The sequence below is a fragment of the Eschrichtius robustus genome, chromosome 5, assembly GCF_028021215.1.
Source record: "Eschrichtius robustus isolate mEscRob2 chromosome 5, mEscRob2.pri, whole genome shotgun sequence".
Lineage (NCBI taxonomy): Eukaryota > Metazoa > Chordata > Mammalia > Artiodactyla > Eschrichtiidae > Eschrichtius > Eschrichtius robustus.
The window spans coordinates 123,188,816-123,210,171 of NC_090828.1; the positions used below are offsets into that span (position 1 = coordinate 123,188,816).

Below are 21,356 nucleotides of genomic sequence, written 5' to 3' on the forward strand. Positions count from 1 at the left end.
CTCCTTCTGGGACCCCTATAATGCGAATGTTGTTGTGTTTAATGTTGTCCCAGAGGTCTCTTAGGCTGTCTTCATTTCTTTTCATTCTTTTTTCTTTATTCTGTTCTGCAGCAGTGAATTCCATTATTCTGTCTTCCAGGTCACTTATCCATTCTTCTGCCTCAGTTATTCTGCTATTGATTCCTTCTAGTATAGTTTTCATTTCAGTTATTGTATTATTCATCTTTGTTTTTTTCTTTAATTCTTCTAGGTCTTTGGTAGACATTTCTTGCATCTTCTCGATCTTTGCCTCCATTCTTTTTCCGAGGTCCTGTATCATCTTCACTATCATTATTCTGAATTCTTTTTCTGGAAGGTTTCCTACCTCTACTTCATTTAGTTGTTTTTCTGGGGTTTTATCTTGTTCCTTCGTCTGGTACATAGCCCTCTGCCTTTTCATCTTGTCTGTCTTTCTGTGAATATGGTTTTTGTTCCACAGGCTGCAGGATTGTAGTTCTTCTTGCTTCTGCTGTCTGCCCTCTGGTGGGTGAGGCTATCTGTGAGGCTTGTGCAAGTTTCTTAATGGGAGGGACTGGTGATGGGTAGAGCTGGCTGTTGCTTTGGTGGGCAGAGCTCAGTGAAACTTTAATCCGCTCCTCTGCTGATGGGTGGGGCTGGGTTCCCTCCCTGTTGGTTGTTTGGCCTGAGGTGACCCAACACTGGAGCCTACCCGGGCTCTTTGGTGGGGCTTATGCCAGACTCTGGGAGGTCTCACGCCGAGGAATACTTCCCAGAACTTCTTCTACCAGTGTCCTTGTCCTCATGCTGAGACAGAGCCACCCCCCACCTGTGCAGGAGACCCTCCAACACTAGCAGGTAGGTCTGATTCAGTCTCCTATGGGGTCACTGCTCCTTCCCCTGTGTCCTGATGCGCACACTACTTTGTGTGTGCCCTCCAAGAGTGGAGTCTCTGTTTCCCCCAGTCCTGTCGAAGTCCTACAGTCAAATCCTGCTAGCCTTCAAAGTCTAATTCTCTAGGAATTCTTCCTCCCGTTTCCAGACCCCCAGGTTCAGAAGCCTGACATGGGGCTCAGAACTTTCACTCCATTGGGTGGACTTTTGTGGTATAAGTGTTCTCCAGTTTGTGAGTCACCCACCCAGCAGTTATGGGATTTGATTTTATTGTGATTGTGCCCCTCCTGCCATCTCATTGTGGCTTCTCCTTTGTCTTTGGATGTGGGGTATCTTTTTTGGTGAGTTCCAGTGTCTTCCTCTTGATGATTGTTCAGCAGTTAGTTGTGATTCTGGTGTTCTTGCAAGAGGGAGTGAGGGCTCGTCCTTCTACTCCGCCATCGTGAACCAATCTCGAATATACTTTTTATTAATTGAAGTATAGTTGATTTACAGTATCAACTATAGTTGATTAGCTTGTTAGTTGGTTTCAGGTGTACAGCACAGTGGTACAGTCACACACACAGACACGCACACACACATGCACACACGTATATATTCCTTTTCAGATTCTTTTCCGTTATAGGTTATTATAAAACATTGAGCTTAGCTCCCTGTGCTATACAGTAGGTCCTTGTTGGTTATCTGTTTTCTACATAGTAGTGTGTATATGTTAATCCCAAGCTCCTAATTTATCCCTCCCCCCACCCCCCTTTCTCTTTCGGTAACTATAATTTTGTTTGCTGTGTCTGTGAGTTTCTTTCTGTTTTGTAACTAAGTTCATTTGTATCATTTTTTTACATCAATATAAGTTTAAGTTTTCTGGTTGGGTAATATAAATTGAATTAGAGCTGACTTCCTTTTTAGGGGAGATCGAAAATATGGGGAAGGGTAGAGTACAATGAAGAGAAGTACTTGGATAACTATGCGTGGTTGTCCTTTGGAATCTGATGGTGGTGGGATTTTTTTTCCCCCCAGGAGTATGTTTTGGAGAAGTACTTGTAGTAGAAAACATGGGTGAGAAAAGCCTGAAAAAGTGATTTTCCTGAGAGATTTTTGAGATTCTGGGTGTGAGCAGTATTGTTTTAGGGCCAGAAGAGTCTTTTCAAAATTCAGCTCTAGTTTTGTCATCTACTAATTGAAAACTTCATTGCTTCTTTTTTTTTTAACTTTATTTTTTTAAATTTAAATTTATTTATTTTAATTTTGGCTGCATTGGGTCCTCGTTGCTGCACACGTGCTTTGTTTTAGTTGCGGCGAGGGGGTGCTACTCTTCGTTGCGGTGCGTGGGCTTCTCACTGCAATGGCTTCTCTTGTTGCAGAGCCCGGGCTCTAGGCGCGCGGGCTTCAGTAGTTGTGGCTCGTGGGCTTCAGTAGTTGTGGCTCACGGGCTTAGTTGCTCCGCGGCATGTGGGATCTTCCCGAACCAGGGCTCGAACCTGTGTCCCCTACATTGGCAGGCGGATTCTTAACCACTGCGCCACCAGGGAAGCCTGAAAACCTCATTGCTTTTTGATAGATAAAATTCCTCAGCCGACATATGGCCCCATGTGATCTTGTCACTTTGTACCAAGAATGTTTTGCTTTCTCACCTCCAGCCCCAGTGGTCTTATTTCTTACTGTGGTCTTATTTCTTATTCCTCTGCCTCAGATATTCTTCACTCTCCTCTTTGCCTCTCTACCTTTTAGCTCTTGTCTGCTCTTCAGATCCCAGCTCAAGCAACACTTCTGAAAATTCTCTCCCCAACTCTGATTGGCTCAAATCCCTTATTTTAAGCTCTCTATACACTATATGCTTCTCCTTCATAGCTCTTGTCATGGTAGAAGTTTTTTTTTGTTTCTTTAAAAATATTTATTTATTTATTTATTTATTTATTTTTGGCTGTGTTGGGTCTTCGTTTCTATGCAAGGGCTTTCTCCAGTTGCAGCAAGTGGGGGCCACTCTTCATCGCAGTGTGCGGGCCTCTCACTATCGCGGCCTCTCTTGTTGCGGAGCACAGGCTCCAGACGCGCAGGCTCAGCAGTTGTGGCTCATGGGCCTAGTTGCTCTGCGGCATGTGGGATCTTCCCAGACTGGGGCACGAACCCGTGTCCCCTGCATTGGCAGGCAGATTCTCAACCTCTGTGCCACCAGGGAAGCCCAATGGTAGAAGTTTTATATTAATTTGTTGCTTATTTGATACATGTCTCCCTAACTAGATTATAAGCACAATTGAGGACAGGAACTGTGTTTGTTTTTACTTACATTATCCCAGGACCTAGTGTGGTTCTTGGTGCATTATAGCCCCTCAATAAATATTGTTGAATGTGTGTGAATGAGCGCATAAGTGAATGAAGTCATAGTTTCTGCTCTCAAGGAAGTCCCAGTCCAGTGAGAAGATAGCAGCTGCAATCCCAAATGAGAAGTATGTTCTAGTAGAGATATCAGTACAGTTTTTCAAAGGGGGAGGTACTGATTAATGAAATCCCAAAGCCTAGAAACCATCACTTTAGGTCCTGAGGAATTTTGAAGGAGAGAGAGAGAGAGAGAAAGCAATACGATCAGATACATACTTTGGAGAATTTTCTCTGGCCACAGTGTGGAAGATGGATTGTACCAGACTAAGCCAAGAGGCAGGGGTATACATAAGAGATTATTTCAATAGTCCTGCTGAGACTTGAGGACCTGAATTTAGTTGGGAGCATTAGGGAAGAAAGAATAGATAAGAAGTGAAAGGTATATGTTAAAATGGCAGAATCTATCAGAGTTAATGTCAGGTTTGATATGGGTGAAGGAGAGAATTTTGGTGACTGGGTGATGCCATTAACCAGAGTTGGGACTATAGGAAGTGGAACTATTTTGGGATAAAGGGATTGAGTTATATTGGGGGCATATGATTCTGTAAAGTACCATAGTATTGTAGCTTTTTTTTTTTTTAAATGCCTAAAGCTGTTAGGACTTGTTGAAATATTGTCTGCCTCTTACTTCTGAATACCACATTTTTCTGGTTTTCCTCCTACCTTACTGGGCACTACTCAGTTTTCAATGCTGGCTACCTCCATCCAACTTCCAAATGCTGCTGAATCCCAGGAATTTGTCCTGGGTTCTTTTGGTTCTCTGCTCTACTTTTTCTCTCAGTGATTTCATCCAGTCTTATTTCTTTAGATACCTTTTGTACACTGATGGCCTCTCCGCAGCTTCCCTCTTGAAGTCTCCAGAGTAATATACCTAACTGCTTACTGGACATTCCTACCTAAATGTCTAAGACACATCTGAAATATAATGAGTCCAACAGTAGCACTATCGATTCTCTTTCCTCCTAAATCTGTTTTTCCCAGTCTTTCTCATGATGGTAAAATAAATCTGCTCAGCTGCTCTAGTGAAAAAAACTAGGAGTCAAGGCATCTGTGTCTAAGGTATGGATGAGTTTAATACCTTTAGCTACATCTCAGAGGCTAAATGTCCCCAGAGTTATTGCACAGAAAAGACATCATTAGAAAGCCCTTTTTGGGCTTCCCTGGTGGCGCAGTGGTTAGGAATCCGCCTGCCAATGCAGGGGACACGGTTCGAGCCCTGGTCCAGGAAGATCCCACATGCCGCCTAGTAACTAAGCCTGTGCTCCACAACTGCTGAGCCTGCACTCTAGAGCCTGCAAGCCACAACTACTGAGCCCGCGTGCCACGACTACTGAAGCCCGCGCCCCTAGAGCCCATGCTCCACAACAAGAGAAGCCACTGCAATGAGAAACCCGTGAACCGCAGCCAAGAGTAGCCCCCGCTCGCCACAACTATGAAAGCCCACGTGCAGCAACGAAGACCCAACACAGACAAAAATAAATAAATTAAATAAATAAATTTTTAAAAAAAGAAAAGAAGGAAAGCCCTTCTTTACATTCGGATTAAAGAGGAATTTTCTCATCTTTTCTTGCATCTGGATAGTTTCATTTTATCTTAGAGTTAAATCTTTGATCAAATCAAAGTTGGAGTTGTCCTTATGTATGATGTAAGAAATGAACGTAATTTTATTGCAGTGTTGTTTGTAATTGCAAAATATTGGAAATTACATGTAATGTTCGAATGTAGGAGATTGATTGAACAAACTGTGGTGCACTCACACATACAGACAGACACCTGGGTATCAACCTTGACTTCTTTCCTTCCCATCTCCCCTTGTCCTCACATTTATCAAGTGCTGTTGCTTCTCCCTACAACCCCATCTCACCATTCCCTTTCTACTACTCTTGCCCAAGTCACCATCATTTCTTGCATAGTCTCCCTAGTACCATTCTTGACCCCTTTAAATAATTCTCTACACAGCTGCTAATGTGTTTTTTTTTTAAACCTAAGTCAGAGCATGTCACCAACCTATTTTAAAAACTCCAGTGTCTTCTTATAAAACTTAATATGAAAATCTAAACTCTTGACCTTGGCCCGCTTATCTGGCCAGCTTTTCCGCTTTGTCCCTACTTCTCTCCCCCTTGCTCACGAGCTCTGCCACAGCTCTTTTCTGCCTCAGAGCCTTTGCTGCTCCAGCCTTTGCCCGCAAGACTCTTCTCCATGGCTCTTTCTTTCTATTGTTCGAGTCTTAGTTCAAAGTCCTCTTTAAAGCGGTGTTCTCTGGCCTCACAGCTTAATATTTTATCTCCCATCCTTCCCCTAGTCGCTCTATACATTTCCTTGTTTTAATTTCTGCATAATGTTTATCAGTATGAGAAGAATTCCCTCTCTTACTTCCTCCCTCCCTCCCTCCCTCCCTTCCTTCCTTCCTCCCTCCCTCCCTTCCTTCCTTCCTCCCTCCCTCCCTCCCTGTCACTCTCCATTCCTCCTTTCTTTGTCCTCCTTCATTTATTTATGTTCCTTACCCTCCAGATTGTAGGCTTCATCAGAGAAGGAATTTTATCCTTTTTGTTAACTTCTATATCCCCAGTGTCTGGAACTGTCCTACAGTACTGGCACATCATATACATACTCTGTGACCATGAATATACCCGGTTATCTATTTAAGCTATGTATCTGTAGATCTGTGATACTGAATGAGATGATCAAGTTACTTTTCATAATAACGCAATCATTAAACACTGTGTTAACAGTGCTCAAATATATATTATTTGAAAAGGAACAGATATTTTCCCCAAAGAATGAGGAAGGAAAAAAATAATAACACATGCTTCATGTTGCTGTTTTGCGCAACTTTGTTTTTCTTTTTAGGCAGATTGGAGTAACAGAGTGGTGGGTGGGTAAAGTCCTAGAAAGCAACAGGAGTAGCAAGAAAGAGATGGAGTTACAGACTAAATAAATGAAGAAAAAATAATGAGATGGGTGTAGTTTTGCAAAAATTAAATCAGTACAAATCACATGCCAGTACTCAACTTGATTTTCTTGACTAATGGAAGGGAAAAGAAGTATGAATGAATCAAAAGCAAGAGGGTAATTTAGAAAAATTATATTTGATTTTAGAATTCAGCCAGAGGAACATGAACCACAGACGTTCATCACCCTTCCCAGGACCGAGTTCATTTTCAGCAGCCCAGGTGGGATGACCAGAAATGAAGTGAGTAGAACAAGGCTACCCTGGTATTGCCCTGCTCAGTCTCTACAGCCTTCTTTAAACATTCTGCTCCATATTTTAAATTAAAAGAGATTCTCGTAAAAGTAAATTATATACTGAAACTTTTCTGCAGAATAGGGAAGTTCTCATTCATATGGGAACTATGTTCCCATAGTTTTGCCTTTCTATCTATTTCCTAGCTTCCAAACCTAAACATTCCTTATCCATCCTTATAGACTCAGCCCAAGTTCCAGCTTCTGTGAAGATCTGCCCAAAGTTTGAATCCAAATGAATTTTTCTTACTGAAACTTCTGTGACACGCATGTTTTACTGCTTAGTTCTTATTCCATGAACATATATCTTGCCTCCTTAATTGGGCTATAAGCTCCTAGATGTTATGGGATATGTATATCATTTATTTTTTTGGAGCGTAAAGCACTCCCAGCCCACTTCTGGGCTAATGGAAGGTGTTAAAAGTGAATAAAAACAGTTTATTTGGGCCCTATTAACATATATTTGCTCAAAGTAGACCCTACCTGAACCCTCTGGGATGAATCTGTTATTTTTTCCATATAAATCATTAATGACATTTTGCTTTTTATTTCTGACATTAATTTAAAAGGCACTGGGAAAATTATTTTTGATTTGCAAATGAAATAATGTACTGCTTTTCAGAATAAAAGCACGAGTCATTTTTGTTATGAACAATTTAGGATATATATTCTATTTCTAGATAAAAGTGTTCAAAATAGGATTTTAGTGATACATATGTGATACATATTTAAAAACAAAGATAAAATATCTTCTTGAAATTTGCCTTTGTAGTAAATTCAGTCATTCAAATTGTTTTCTCTCAAGACCCAAAAATTTTAGAGCATTGCCAGCTTTGAGTTTATCCTGAAAAAGAAAAGATTTTATTTTAAAGCATTATTTAATGGTTGTTTTAAAGTACTTATTAAGTGTCTTCATCAGGTTTTTAAAAACTCAGTTCCCCAATGTGAGAGAAAAATATTAGCAGGTTAAACAATGAATCTCTTGACCCATGTTTCACCACACTGTTTTTCAAATTATATTCATATATTTGTATTGAACAGTCTTTTAAAAGCAAAAATATAAATGGTGTGTGGTATATTTATGCTTTTATTATTTTCCCTACTTCTCAAATATGTTGACAATCATGGACAAAAAATGGATTTTTTTGAATTTTGAAACATGTAAATAATGTGTATTTATGTTATAAGTAATGTATAAAATGTATATTTGTTTTATGCTTATTTTTATAATAACAGTTCCTGGTGAAAGATTTCTACAAATGCTTTTTATATAAAATAATAGAATGATAAGTTTAAATATATTAGAAACAGAATTACGATATGACCCAACAATTCTACTCCTAGTTATATAGCCAAAAGAATTAAAAACAGGGACTCAGATACTTGTATGCGAATACTCATAGCAGCACATTCACAGCAGCCAAAAGATGGAAACAACCTAAGCATACATCAACAGATGAATAGATTTTTAAATGTGGTATATACATAAATGGAATATTCAGGCCCCAAAAGGAATGAAGTTATTTTTTTTCTTCCAGTTTTATTGAGATATAATTGATATAGAACACTGTATAACTTTAAGGTGTACAACATAATGATTTGACTTAGGTACATCATGAAATGATTACCACAATAAGTTTAGTGGACATCCATCATCTCATATAGATACATTAAAGAAATAGAAAAAAATATTTTTTTCCTTGGGATGAGAACTCTTAGGATTTAGTCTCTTAAAACTTTCATATATAACATATAGCAGCATTAATTATATTTATCATGTTGTACATTACAACCCTAGTACTTATTTATCTTGTAACTGGAAGTTTGTACCTTTTAACTGCCTTCACGTTTCCCCGTTGTCCTCTATTTGAAATCTAAGTTTGAAACTTGGTTGTGGGAGGAGGGGAGGAGAATTACAACAGGGAAAACCCTCTTAGGAAAATGACTTTCTTTTTACAGGACCCTCCAGTGAGTTTTAGGTCTGTAAGATAAGAGAGTTGGAAAGAGTGCCCAGAAGTCATCTAGCCACCTACCACCTTCTCGGTATATGTGTTGTCCTTTCACATGGCCCTGAATAAAAAGTAAGCTCTTTTGGAGCAAGAAGAGTGATACAGATGAAGAGTCTCAGAAAATTGTACAAGTATGTACATTTATAAATTTCACATGAGAAAAAGACTCCCAAGTTTTTTTCACTTTCTCCCCAGCTATAGATTAGATCATCTCCACAGAAAGAACTCTTGTGATTTGAGGGGTAATTTTGTGATACCCTAATTGATATATATCCCGTTTGCAAAAGGCAGGTATGTAACTGAGGGTGGAAGGAAACATATATGGTGTCGTGTAATATCCGTACCATTAGTGTGTATCTATATATCATGACCACTTCAGGGTTCTCACACAGCCTTGCAGAGTGGGTAATTTGAGGCAGGGACCTCTTACTCAGGGTTCTTCCCAGATTCACACTTGGGCCATCCTCTTCTAAAGGAAGATTCAGAAGTGACTGTTGCTGCTGTGAGAAACTATTTGCTTTTTAAAATAGGTTGGGTGGGGCTTCCCTGGTGGTGCAGTGGTTAAGAATCCGCCTGCCAATGCAGGGGACATGGGTTTGAGCCCTGGTCCGGGAAGATCCCACCTGCCACAGAGCAACTAAGACTGTGTGCCACAACTACTGAGCCCGTGTGCCACAACTACTGAAGCCCGTGTGCCTAGAGCCCGTGCTCCGCAACAAGAAAAACCACTGCAATGAGAAGCCCGCGCACCACAACAAAGAGTAGCCCCTGCTCACCACAACTAGAGAAAGCCCGCACGCAGCAACGAAGACCCAAAGCAGCCAAAAATAAATAAATAAATTTATTTAAAAAAAAAATAGGTTGGGGGGCTTCCCTGGTGGCGCAGTGGCTGGGAATCTGCCTGCTGGTGCAGGAGATGTGGGTTTGAGCCCTGGTCTGGGGGGATCCCACATGCTGTGGAGCAACTAAGCCCATGCACCACCACTACTGAGCCTGTGCTCTAGAGCCCACGAGCCAAAACTACTGAGCTCATGTGCCACAACTACTGAGCCTGTGCCCTAGAGCCCACGAGCCACAACAAGGGAAGCCACCACAATGAGAAGCCCGCACACCACAACGAAGAGTAGACCCCGCTCGCCGCCACTAGAGAAAGCCGGCACACAGCAACGAAGACCCAACGCAGCCAAATAAAAATAAATAAATAAATAAAAATAATAAAATAGGTTGGTACTGAGTATCCTTTGAAGGAGATACATTTTGGTGTGTTGGATGGAAACCTGATCCTGGAGTCCGGAGATTTGGGGTTGGGTCCATGTGCTGTAATCCAGCAGTTATATCCCTTTTGGCAAATCACTCAGCCCCCAAGTCTTGTTTTTCTCCTCTGCATCTACATGGTGGAATGCATTTGCCTGACTATCTCCCAGGCTGGTTGTGCTCATCAAATGGATTTATTTATTTCATTTAAAATTTTTTAGTGAAATTTTACCTTCATGTGGCTCAAAATTCAAAAGGTATAAAAATGTACATTTCCTTTCACTAGTGCTACCCAACCACTACTTTTTCTTTCCAGAGTTATCAGTTTCTTGTCCTTCTTCCAGAAATATTTTATGCATATATATGCAGATACTTATATGTAGGTTTATAATTTTTTTTCATAAATGGATAGTATACCATACATAAATGGAAGTATACTATATGCAGTTTTTGTACCTTGCTTAACTTAATATATCTCAGAAATTGATTCTTAATATTTTTTATGGCTGTATAGAATCCATTGTATGGATATGTTATTATTTATTTATTCCCCATGTAGATTGTTTTTAGTTTTATTACAAACAATGTTATAATGAGTAACCTTATACAGAATGTCATGAATTTGTGACAATATAAAATTTTTATTCAAGATTTTCTGAAAACTTGAAAGTGATAAGCACATAAAAGTAAATAACAAAAGGCATGTAATAATAATTATTATTATTCCATTAAAGTCTTAATCAGGATACTTGGGGTAATCTGGTTTCAGTATAATTTTGGTTAATGTTATAGAAAGTTTTTCATTTCTCAACCTTTGATATAAAAAGTAAAAAAAACAGTATTGCTTACTACTTTAATAAGTATATATTTAACAATTCAAGACTTTTAGTGCCTTAAGGTGGGTAAGTGCCAAAGGAGAAACTTCCTGTTTAAAGCAGTCTTAGGTCTCCCAGTCAATAACTTGCAACTAGTATATGTCAAAATGGACCCTTGGGACTTCCCTGGTGGTCCAGTGGTAAAGAATCCGCCTTACAATGCAGGGGACGCAGGTTCGATCCCTGGTCAAGGAACTAAGATCCCATATGCCGTGGGGCAATTAAGCCCACGCACCGCAACTACTGAGCTCGCGCGCCTCAACTAGAGAGCCTGCGTGCCACAAACTACAGAGCCCACGTGCTCTGGAACCTTCGCGCCACAACTGCAGAGCCCACGCGCCCTGGAGCCTGCAGGCCACAACTAGAGAAAAGCCCTGTACACCACAAGGAAGAGCTCGTGTGCCACAACGAAAGATCCTGTATGCCTCAATGAAGATCCTTAGTGCCACAACTAAGACCCTGCGCAGCCAAAAATAAAACAAATAATAAATAAATCTAAAAAAAAGAAAAAGGACCCTTGTTGGCATCTGTTCATGTACTTCAAGCCTACTGAGAAGATGTGATGAGCTAATATATCCTTAAAAATTAAAGCAGAGAATTAGAGTTGAAGAGAAATTTTGGATTCTAGTTTAGAAGAAAGCCAAGACTTATACAAAAGGATTATGACTAAAACTTTTTTAAGATTTGTTAAGAATTTATATATCCCCATGTTTTCATTTTTGGCCATCCCTGTCCCGTGGTAGTGATTGGCAGTGAAGTCTTAGGAAGAACTTGTTTTGTTGGGGGTGGGTGTGGAATGGGAAGGGGATGGCAAAAGAGAGGAAATCTGGGGACACTGAGTCTCATTTTAACCTCATTGTTGTTCAGGAGCCTTGGGGACAGAATGGCAGTGGCAGCATTAAGGCACCTTTAGCCACTCTAAAAGTCAAATGCTAAAAGAAAAAAAAAAATCCAGTTACTTGAGGGTTCTAGATCCTTGAGTTCTGTTAATCAAGACTTTAGTCTCAATATCCAAATAACTAGAATCATTACAACTTTTGAGATTGGTAGATTTGTAACAGAAACATTAAAGGAAAAATTTAGACATTTCTCTTATTCATCTAACATGCAAATCTAAATATATTATTATAATGTGCTTCTTTACAGTTTTCTTTCTTGGCTTTATGAATTTAGTTGTACTAGATTGACTTTCAGCGTTTTAACTTTCCTTTGCCCTTTAATAGGTCAGCTATTTCTGGAGATCAAGTAACAGTTCTAGGAATATTAAGTGTAATGATTTCTCTGTTCTTTGCTGTCACATAGCAAAGTGCTCTGAAACCAAACACAATTAGAGCAGGAAAATTCAGGAAGATCATGAAGTAAAAGGCACCTACCTTTGTTTCTGCATCAAATTCTTCCATGGATTCTATCAGTTTCCCAGGTTCCAGCTCACCTAGTGGAAAGGGGTAATCGGTTCCCAAAATGACTTTATCCTGAAAAAAGAAAAAACACTTTTATCTCTAATTTTGTAGAACATCAAAGAACCTCTTGTAAACTTAATTATATTTACATATTACAAGCACTCCTATGGTAAAATAACAAATTTCTTCCTGATTAATAGAAACAAACTGATCTAAAATTTTTAAGATTTAATGGCTTCAAAACTCATTGACATTTTCTCCAGCAGGTGCCGCTATTAGGTCTCTTAAAGCTGCAAATCAACCCCCATCCAACCTTGTTTTTTTTAAGTAACTGAAATGCAGAATACTGAAATATGAGAAGCAGGCGTTTATTTAATAAAACATGCTGATGTCTTCAGATGAAATTAAGGATTCTATATTTCTTAAAATGATGCATTGCAGTTGACCCGCACAATTTTTGAAAATATACTGGAGTTTAAAAGGAAAACATAAAAAACAAACAACTGGATGAAAAGCAAAACAAACAAAAACCAACCAACCCCCCCAAACAATTACCATCTCTATAAATTAGATTGTTTGCTTTTTAATGATGTAGCTTTGAATTTCTATTTGACACTTTGTACAATAAAGCGCACAGGCTTGTCTGTCTACAAATAAGTAAAGCACTATGTCAAGCAATGTGCTAAAATCTAGATTGTTCTGGTCAACAGAACAGAAATGGGGATAGAGAAAGATCAAGATGGCAGAGTAGGAAGATCCTGAGCTCACCTCCTGTCACACCTAAATTACAACTACTTACAGGCCAACTATCTCTGAGAATGACCTGATGGCTAGCAGAAAAGATTTTTTCCATCACTAAAGATATAAAGAAAGAACCACAACTTGACAGGTAGGGCGGTGGAGACATGGACTGTCAGACCCACATTCCTGGCATGGTGACCCATAAGCAGGAGGAAAATCACAACTGTGGAGGTCCTCCCTGATGATCAAGGGGTCCAAGTCCCACACTGAGTTCACCAGCCTGGTGGTCCTGCACTGGGAAGACAAGCACCCAAAATATCTGGCTTTGAAAACCAGTGGGTGTTATGTTTAGGAGAGCTAGAGGCTGGAAACTGAGACTCCATCCTTAAAGGGCAGGTGCAAAAACTCACTCCAAGTTCCAGTGCAGAAGCAGCCAAAAAAAAACAACTTTGTATGGTGACAGATGGTTACTAGACTTTTTGTGGTGATTCATTTGTAATGTATAGAAATGTATCGAATCACTATGCTGTATACCTGAAATGAATATAACATTGTAAATCAACTATAATTTTTTAAAAGTACAATGAATAAGAATATGATAGGGCTTCCCTGGTGGTGCAGTGATTGAGAATCTGCCTGCTAATGCAGGGGACACGGGTTCGAGCCCTGGTCTGGGAAGATCCCACATGCCACGGAGCAACTGGGCCCGTGAGCCACAACTACTGAGCCTGCGCATCTGGAGCCTGTGCTCCGCAACAAGAGAGGCCACGATAGGGAGAGGCCCGCGCACTGTGATGAAGAGTGGCCCCCGCTTGCCGCAACTAGAGAAACCCCTCACAGAAACGAAGACCCAACACAGCCAAAAATAAATAAATAAATTTAAAAAAGAATATGATATATTTTTGTAATGGAATAGTATACAGTGATAAATGAACAAATTTTGGGCAAAAAATAGAAATGTTCCCTCTCCTTAGGAAACTCATAATCTAGTAAGAGAGACATTAAATCAATAATAATAAATCCATCTATCAAAATAAGAAGAACATATTTTCAACCAGAAATTTTACTTCTAGAAAGTATCCCACCCATATGCATGTAATGGAAATACATCAAGGAAGTTAATTACAACACTATTGTAGCAGCAAAAGACTATCAAACTAAATTATAGCATATCCAAAAATAAAAAGGAATGAAGGATACTTGCATATGCTGTAATGAAATAATCACCAAGTTATATTGTAAAGAGGAATGATCTTGTACAGCAGAAACTAAAACAACATTGTAAATCAACTGTACTCCAATAAAAAAATTGATTAATAAGAAAAAAGACATGATCTTGTAATTGAGAAAATACAATGTAATAACTGTCATATGGAATTTACTAAAGTTAATTCAAATAGCATATGATTTCACTTATACGTGGAATCTAAAAAAATGGTACAAATGAACCTATTTACAAAACAGAAATTGAGTCACAGATGTAGAAAACAAACTTATGGTTATCAAGGGGGAAAGAGGGGGAAGGGATAAACTGGGAGATTGGGATTGACATATACATACTACTATATATAAAATAATAAGAACCTACTGTATAGCACAGGGAACTCTATTCAATACTCTGTAATGGCCTATATGGGAATAGAATCTAAAAAGAATGGATATATGTATATGTATAACTGACTCACTTTGCGGTACAGCAGAAACTGACACGACATTGTAAATCAACTATACTTCAATAAAAAGATTAATTAATTAAAAAAAGAGGAATGATCTTGAAGTTATATCGTGAAGAGGGGAAAACAAAGTCTAGGACAGTGTATCTGCTATGCTCATACTTCTGTTTCTACTAAGGGACCTATAGACACACAAATATATGTTTGTATGTATAAAGTCTATTTCACGAATGGTAGCCAAGAAACAAGTAACATTAGTTGTCTCCACAAATGAAGACTAGGATTCAGGGGTGTAGGAGATACCCCCTCTTCTTTTTTTTGAGATATAATTCACATACCATAAAATTCACCCTTTAAAAGTGTGCAGTTCAGTGGGTTTTCATATATTCATGAATTTGTGTAATCATTCCCACTATCTAATTCCAGAACATTTTTATCATCCCAAAGTAAACCCCGTACTCATTAGCAGGCACTCCTTGTTACCTCCTTCCAGCCCTTGGAAAACACTAATTTACCTTCTGTGTCTGTGGAATTGCCTCTTCTGACATTTCATATGAATGGAATCAAACAGTATGTTGCCTTCTTTTCTCTTAGTATATTGTTTTCAAGGTTTATCCATGTTGTAGCCTGAATCAGTACTTCATTCCTTTCTGGGCCAAATAATATTCCATTGTATAGATATACCACGTTGTTGTTTATCCATTCATCAGATGATGGACATGTGGGTTGTTTCTACTTTTTGGGTATTATGATATTGTTTCTCTGAACAATTGTATACAGAGCAGTTTTTGTATGAACACGTTTTCACTTCTCCTGGGTATATACCTAGGAGTGGAGTTGCTGGATCATATGGTAAGTCCATGTTTAACATTTTGAGAAACTCTTTTTCACAGTGGCTGCAGCATTCTACATTCCCAACAGCAATGTATGAGGGTCCCAATTTCTCCAAATCCTCACCAGCACTTGTCATTATCCATCTTTTTGATGATGGCTATCATGGTGGGTGCAAGGTGGTATCTCACTGTGATTTTGATTTGCATTTCTGTAATGACTAATTACATTGAACATCTTTCCATGTGCTTATTGGCCATTTGTATGTCTTTGGAGAAATGTCTACTTACATCCTTTGTGTCTATTCAAGCCCACGTGTTTCCTTTTTATTGTTGAGTTGTAAGAGTTCTTTATATTTTCTGAATACTAGAGACTTATCAGATGTATGATTTACAACTATTTTCTTCATTCTGTGGGCTCTCTTTTCACTTCATTGGTTGTATCTGTTGAAGCACAAATTTTTAAATTTTGATGAATTTAATCTATTTTCTTTAGTTGCTTGTGGTTTTGGGTGTCATATTCAAGAAATTATTGCCTATGGGGAGGGTGGGAGGGAGGGAGATGCAAGAGGGAAGAGAAATGGGAACATATTGTATATGTATAACTGATTCACTTTGTTATAAAGCAGAAGCTAACACACCATTGTAAGGCAATTATACTTCAATAAAGATGTTTAAAAAAAAAATAATAATAATATAACTTAAATCTTTAAAAACAGGATTAAATTGTGCTATGAATTTTTCATATACATATGACATATACATACACAGAGGACTTTTAAAACTATTTTCGTAAAATATAAAATTTCAAGATATAATGTAAACAGAATATAAATCTATGCAGTGATCCATCATACTACTTGATCATTACATGTCAATATAAATTTTGTCAAATGTACAAAGAAAACTGATATTACTTGAAAAAAAAGAAATTATTGCCTAAAAGGTCACAAAGATTTACAACTATGTTTTCTTCTAAGAGTTTGTAGTTTAAGCTTTTCCCTTTAGATCTTTGGTCCATTTTGAGTTTTGTGTATTTTGAGTGTAAAGAAGAGATCCAACTTTATTATTATTATTTTTCTGTATGTGGGTATTCAGTTATCCCACTATAATACATTGAAGAGATTATTCTTTCTTCATTGAATTGTATTGGTACCTTTGTTCAAAATAAGTTATCTTTATGTCTGTCCTTAAGCCACTACCACACAGTTTTGATTACTCTATGTATCTGTGTAGAAAATTTTGAAATTGGGACTGTGAGTCCTCCAATTTTGTTCTTTTTCAAAATCATTTTGGCCATTCTGGATCCCTTGCATTTCCATATGAATTTTAGGATCAGCTTGTCAATTCCTGCAAAAACAAAAAACAAACAAGAAAACCCTGGATTTTTGATAGGGATTGCATTGAATCTGTAGATCAATGTGAGAATTATTGCTGTTTAACAATATTAAATTTTCCAACCAATGAACATGGGATGTCTTTTATTTCTTTAGGTCTTCTTTAATTTTCTTCAACAATGTTTTGTAATTTAGTGTCCAAATCTTGCACTTCTTTAGTTGAATTTACTCCTAAGTATTTTATTCTTCTTGATGCCATTGTAAATGGAATTGTCTCCTCAATTTCATTTATGGATTATTCAATGCTAGTATATAGAAATACAGGTAATTTTTGTATATTTATCTTGTATGTGTTGTATATATTTTGTATATTTATCCTACAACCTTACTGAATCTGTTTATTAGCCCTGAAGGTTTATTTGTGGATTCTCTAGGATTTTGTGTCTACAAGGTCATGTCACCTGCAAATAATTTTGCTTCTTCCTTTCCAGTTTTTATGCCTTTTATTTATTTTTCTTGCTTAATTTCCCTGGCTACAATCTCCAGTACAATGCTGAATATAAGTGGTAAGAGCAGAACCTTTCAATCTTTTACCATTAGGCATGATATTAGTTGTGGGTTTTTCATAGATGTTCTTTATCAGGTTGAGGAAGTTCCTTTATACTCGTTTTTGAGTGTTTTCATCGTGAAAGACTATCAGTTTGTTGAGTGCTTTTCCTGCATTTATTGAGATGATCATGTAGTTTTTGTCCTTTATTAATATGGTGTATTGACTGATTTTTGTGTGTTGAAACAATCTTGCATCTGTGGGATAAATCTCAATTGATCATGGTGTGTAATTCTTATTATGTGTTGCTAGATTCAGTTTAATAAATATTGTTGAGGAAATTCACATCTATATTCATAAGGGATATTGGTCTGTTGTTTTCTTGTGATTTCTTTTTCTGGTTTTGGAGTATGCTGGCCTCATAGAATAAATTAGGAAGTGTTGCTTTCTTTTGTACTTTTTTGAAGAGTTTGTGAAGGATTGGTTGTAATTCTTTTTTAAAAATTTGATACAATTCAGCAGTAAAGCCATCTAGTCCTGGGCTTTTCTTTGTGGAAGTTTTAAAATCACTGATTCAATCTCTTTACTTATTATAGGTTTATTCAGATTTTCTATTTCTTCTTGAGTCAGTTTCTGTAGTCTTTCTAGGAATTTCTTCATTTCATTTAGGTTATCAAATTTGTTAGCACACAGTTGCTCATATTTTTTCTTATAATTCTTTTTATTTCTGTCAGGTCTCTAGTAATACCCTCCTCTTTCATTTGTAATTTTAACAATTGAATCTTCTCTCTTTATTTCTTGGTCAGTCTAGCTAAAGGTTTGCTAATTTTGTTGATCTTCTCAACGACCCAAGTTTTGATTTTATTGATTTTCTTATTGTTTTCTATTCTCTATTTCTTTTATATCTACTTTAGTATCTGCTATTTCCTTTCTTATGCTTGTTTTGGGTTTAGCTTACTCTTCTTTTTCTAGTTTCTTAAGGTGGACATATAGGCTATTGATTTGAGATCTTTCTTCTTTTTCAATATAGGCATTTTAGAGCTATAAATTTCCTACTAAGCACTGCTTTAGCTGCATTTCATGAGTTTTGGAATGTTTTGTTTTATATTATATTTGTATTAAATATTTTCTAATTTCCCTTGTGATTTCTTCTCTGTTTAGTGTCATTTCATTTCAGTCTGAAGGACATCCTCTAGCATTTCTTGTATGGCAAGTCTACTAGCATTGAATTCTCTTGGCTTTTGTTTATTTGAGAATATCTTCATTTCTCCTCATTCTTGGAGGATAGTTTTGCTGGATATAGAGTTTTTGATGTACAGGTTTCTGTGTGTGCATGAGCTTTAAGTATGTCTTCTACTGCCTACTGGCCTCCATAGTTTTTGCTGAGGGCTAAGGCTAGAGCCATAGGGAACATCAACACTGGGGGTGGAGTGCTTGCAGGAATGCAAGACAGAGGGAGAATGTCCACAGGCAGAGAGAGCCAGTGAGGCAGAGAAGGAGAGACAGAAAAAAAGTGGTATTAGAAAAAAATGCAATGAGAGATATTTGAAGGAGAAAGTGTTTAATAAGTAATGCTTTAGAAGAGGATGAAAAAGATAAGGACTGAAGAGTCTCTGTTGGATTTGGCAGCCTTATTAAGTGCACTTTCAGTGGAGTGATGGAGAGGAAAACAGATGCACGGGATGAAAAAGTAGATGAATGGTGAAAAAATGTTAAGTGTTGACTACACATATCTCTTAGCTTGGGTTTCTCTCGTCTTTGATTATCACTCTATTTGTGCTGCTTGAGCAGTCTCATCCATAAACAAAGATCTAGCTCCTAAGCCTCAAGTCCTGGGTATATGGCTGCCTGCTGGACACTTCCACTTGGCTGCCTTACAGGCAATTAAAACGCAACATGTTATCTAATGTTGAAGTCCTCATGTTCATATTTATGCAACATCATGTTCATTCTCATTCTCTTGTTCTCACTTTTGCATTCTCTTACTCTCCTCCCTCACCCCCTCACATCCCATCCACTTGCTCTCTGGATATCTTATTTTACTCCTGTTTGTTCCCTGGAAGCTGACCTGTCTGTACTGTACAACAGGCTTCCTTGACCTCAGGTTTCTAGTTGGGTTTAACTAATGGGCAACATAGGCAGGAGATTAGAGAATGGAGAAGTGTTTATGCCCCAGATCCCTCCCTTTGGAGTCATCAACTTGGCTCCACCTAAAAATCTTGGCTCCTGTTAGCAGGCCCTTTTCACAGAGCCCTCTCTGTCTTTTGGCCCAGAATGGTAATGGAGCTTTCCATACCTTTGTAAATAATCCATTTATTAATTTTTTTCTCTAGTTTTCTCAATTCAGGTATGCCATCTTATTTTCTGCTGGAATCCTGAATGAGTCACACTGTGTTCCAGTTATACCAAAATCTTCATAGTTTTCTCACTTTACTAGGTTTATCCTCTGGTTGGAATGTCCTATCCAGCCCCAAACTCCTATTTTTAATTGATTAATTAATGTGGTGGACAACTTTTTATTTTGACAGAATTTCAAATGATTAGACAGATAGAAATGTTGCAGGCTAATTCAGGGATCTGCCACATAACCTTTACCCAGATTCACCAATTGTTTATATTTTGCCCCCTTTTCTTTATTATTTTTTCTGTATAGATATTTGTGTATCTATACAGAGACACACATTTTTCTGAACTGTATGCAAGTTGGAGACATTACAGCCCCTTACTCCTAAATAAATTAGAGTTTATTCCTAAGAAAAAAGACGTTTTCTTATATAACCATAGTACAGTTCTTAAAATCAGAAAATTTATAAGTTGATACATATATAATAACATTATATCAATGTTATTATATATATATATATACACACACACACATATATATATATATACACACACACACATATATATAATATCACTAACTTTGTCAGTTATCCCAACAGTGTGCTTCATAGCTAGTTTTTTTTTCCTGGTCCAAGATCCAGTTGATAATCACATTAAATTTAGTTGTCATGTCTCTGAAGTTTCCCTTAATTTGGAACAGGTAATTTTTTTTTTTTTTTTTTTTGGTCACTCTTGACTTGGGTATTTTTGAAGAAGACTACAATCCAGTTATTTTACAGAATGTCCCTCTATTCTATTTTATAGAATTTTATAGAATGTCAGTTTGTGTTTTTTTGATCTTTCCTCATGATTACATACAAATTATGCATTTGCGGTAGAAATTTTACAGAAGTGATGTTGTGTCTTTTTCACTGCATCATATCAGGGGTACATGTTACCAGTTTGTCCCAGTATTGGTGATGTTTGATCATTTAGTTAAGTTGGGACCCACCAGATTTCTTTCCTATAAAGACTATTTTTTCCTTCATGATTAATAAGTAATTTGTGGGGAGACACTTTAAGATCACATAAATATCTTGTTCCTCATCAAACTTTCACCCACTGGTTTTATCATTCAATAATGATTTTCTTACTCTTTTTTCTATACTAATTATAAGGAAGAGATTGTATCGTATATACATATACATTTATGTATATAATTATATATGTTCATTTGTCTATTCATATATATAGTATATTTATTTATATCATTCTAGACTTTATTTTATTCAATGGATTATAATCTATTACTATCATTGTTTATTTTGATGACCAGATCATCTCAGATTTGATCCGTGTGAACCCCTTCAACTTGACTCCTGTGTCCTTATGCTTTTTCCGCACGATTTTTTGAGTACTTACTCTCAGGCACAAAAAGTTGTTCCATCTCATTTTGTGCTTTCACTGCTCTGGAATCAGCCTTTTCTCCAAGCAACCCAGCTTCCTTGTAGTAGAAAGTATCTAGAAACCAAGATCTGGGCACTAGATAGGACAATTATTGCTGATGTGGAACTATATGTGTGTGTGTCTCTCTTGTCTTGTTTCTGTTCTTTGATTTTGGCTCTTATCTCTATTTTTTCTTTCTTTCTGTCTGCTTACTTTTTTAGTTTACTTTTCTCCCCTTCTAGTTTCTTAAAGTGGAATCATAAATCATTGATTTTACACATTTCTTCTTTTTCTAATAGAAGCATTTAAACCTGTACTTTTTTATTGAGGTATAATTGACATACAATATTATATTAGTTTCAGCTGTATAACATAATGATTTGATATTTGTATATGCTGCGAAATGATCACC

General features: G+C 37.4%; 1 protein-coding gene across 5 annotated transcripts in view; it reads right to left on the reverse strand.

The window, feature by feature from the left end:
* Positions 1-21,356, reverse strand: part of ACMSD (aminocarboxymuconate semialdehyde decarboxylase) — an 82,438-nt gene that overhangs the window by 13,153 nt on the left and 47,929 nt on the right. Inside the window, exons 9-10 of one of the 5 annotated variants that reach the window (XM_068545232.1) lie at positions 12,022-12,120; positions 7,161-7,354 (exon numbers count right to left, since the gene is read on the reverse strand). In XM_068545232.1, the coding sequence (XP_068401333.1) occupies positions 7,292-7,354; positions 12,022-12,120 (162 nt within the window). In that variant the 3' untranslated portion in view covers positions 7,161-7,291. Of the gene's footprint in view, positions 1-7,160; positions 7,355-11,098; positions 11,581-12,021; positions 12,121-21,356 lie in introns of those variants that run through there. The other 4 variants (XM_068545236.1, XM_068545233.1, XM_068545231.1 and 1 more) reach the window with 4 other exon arrangements.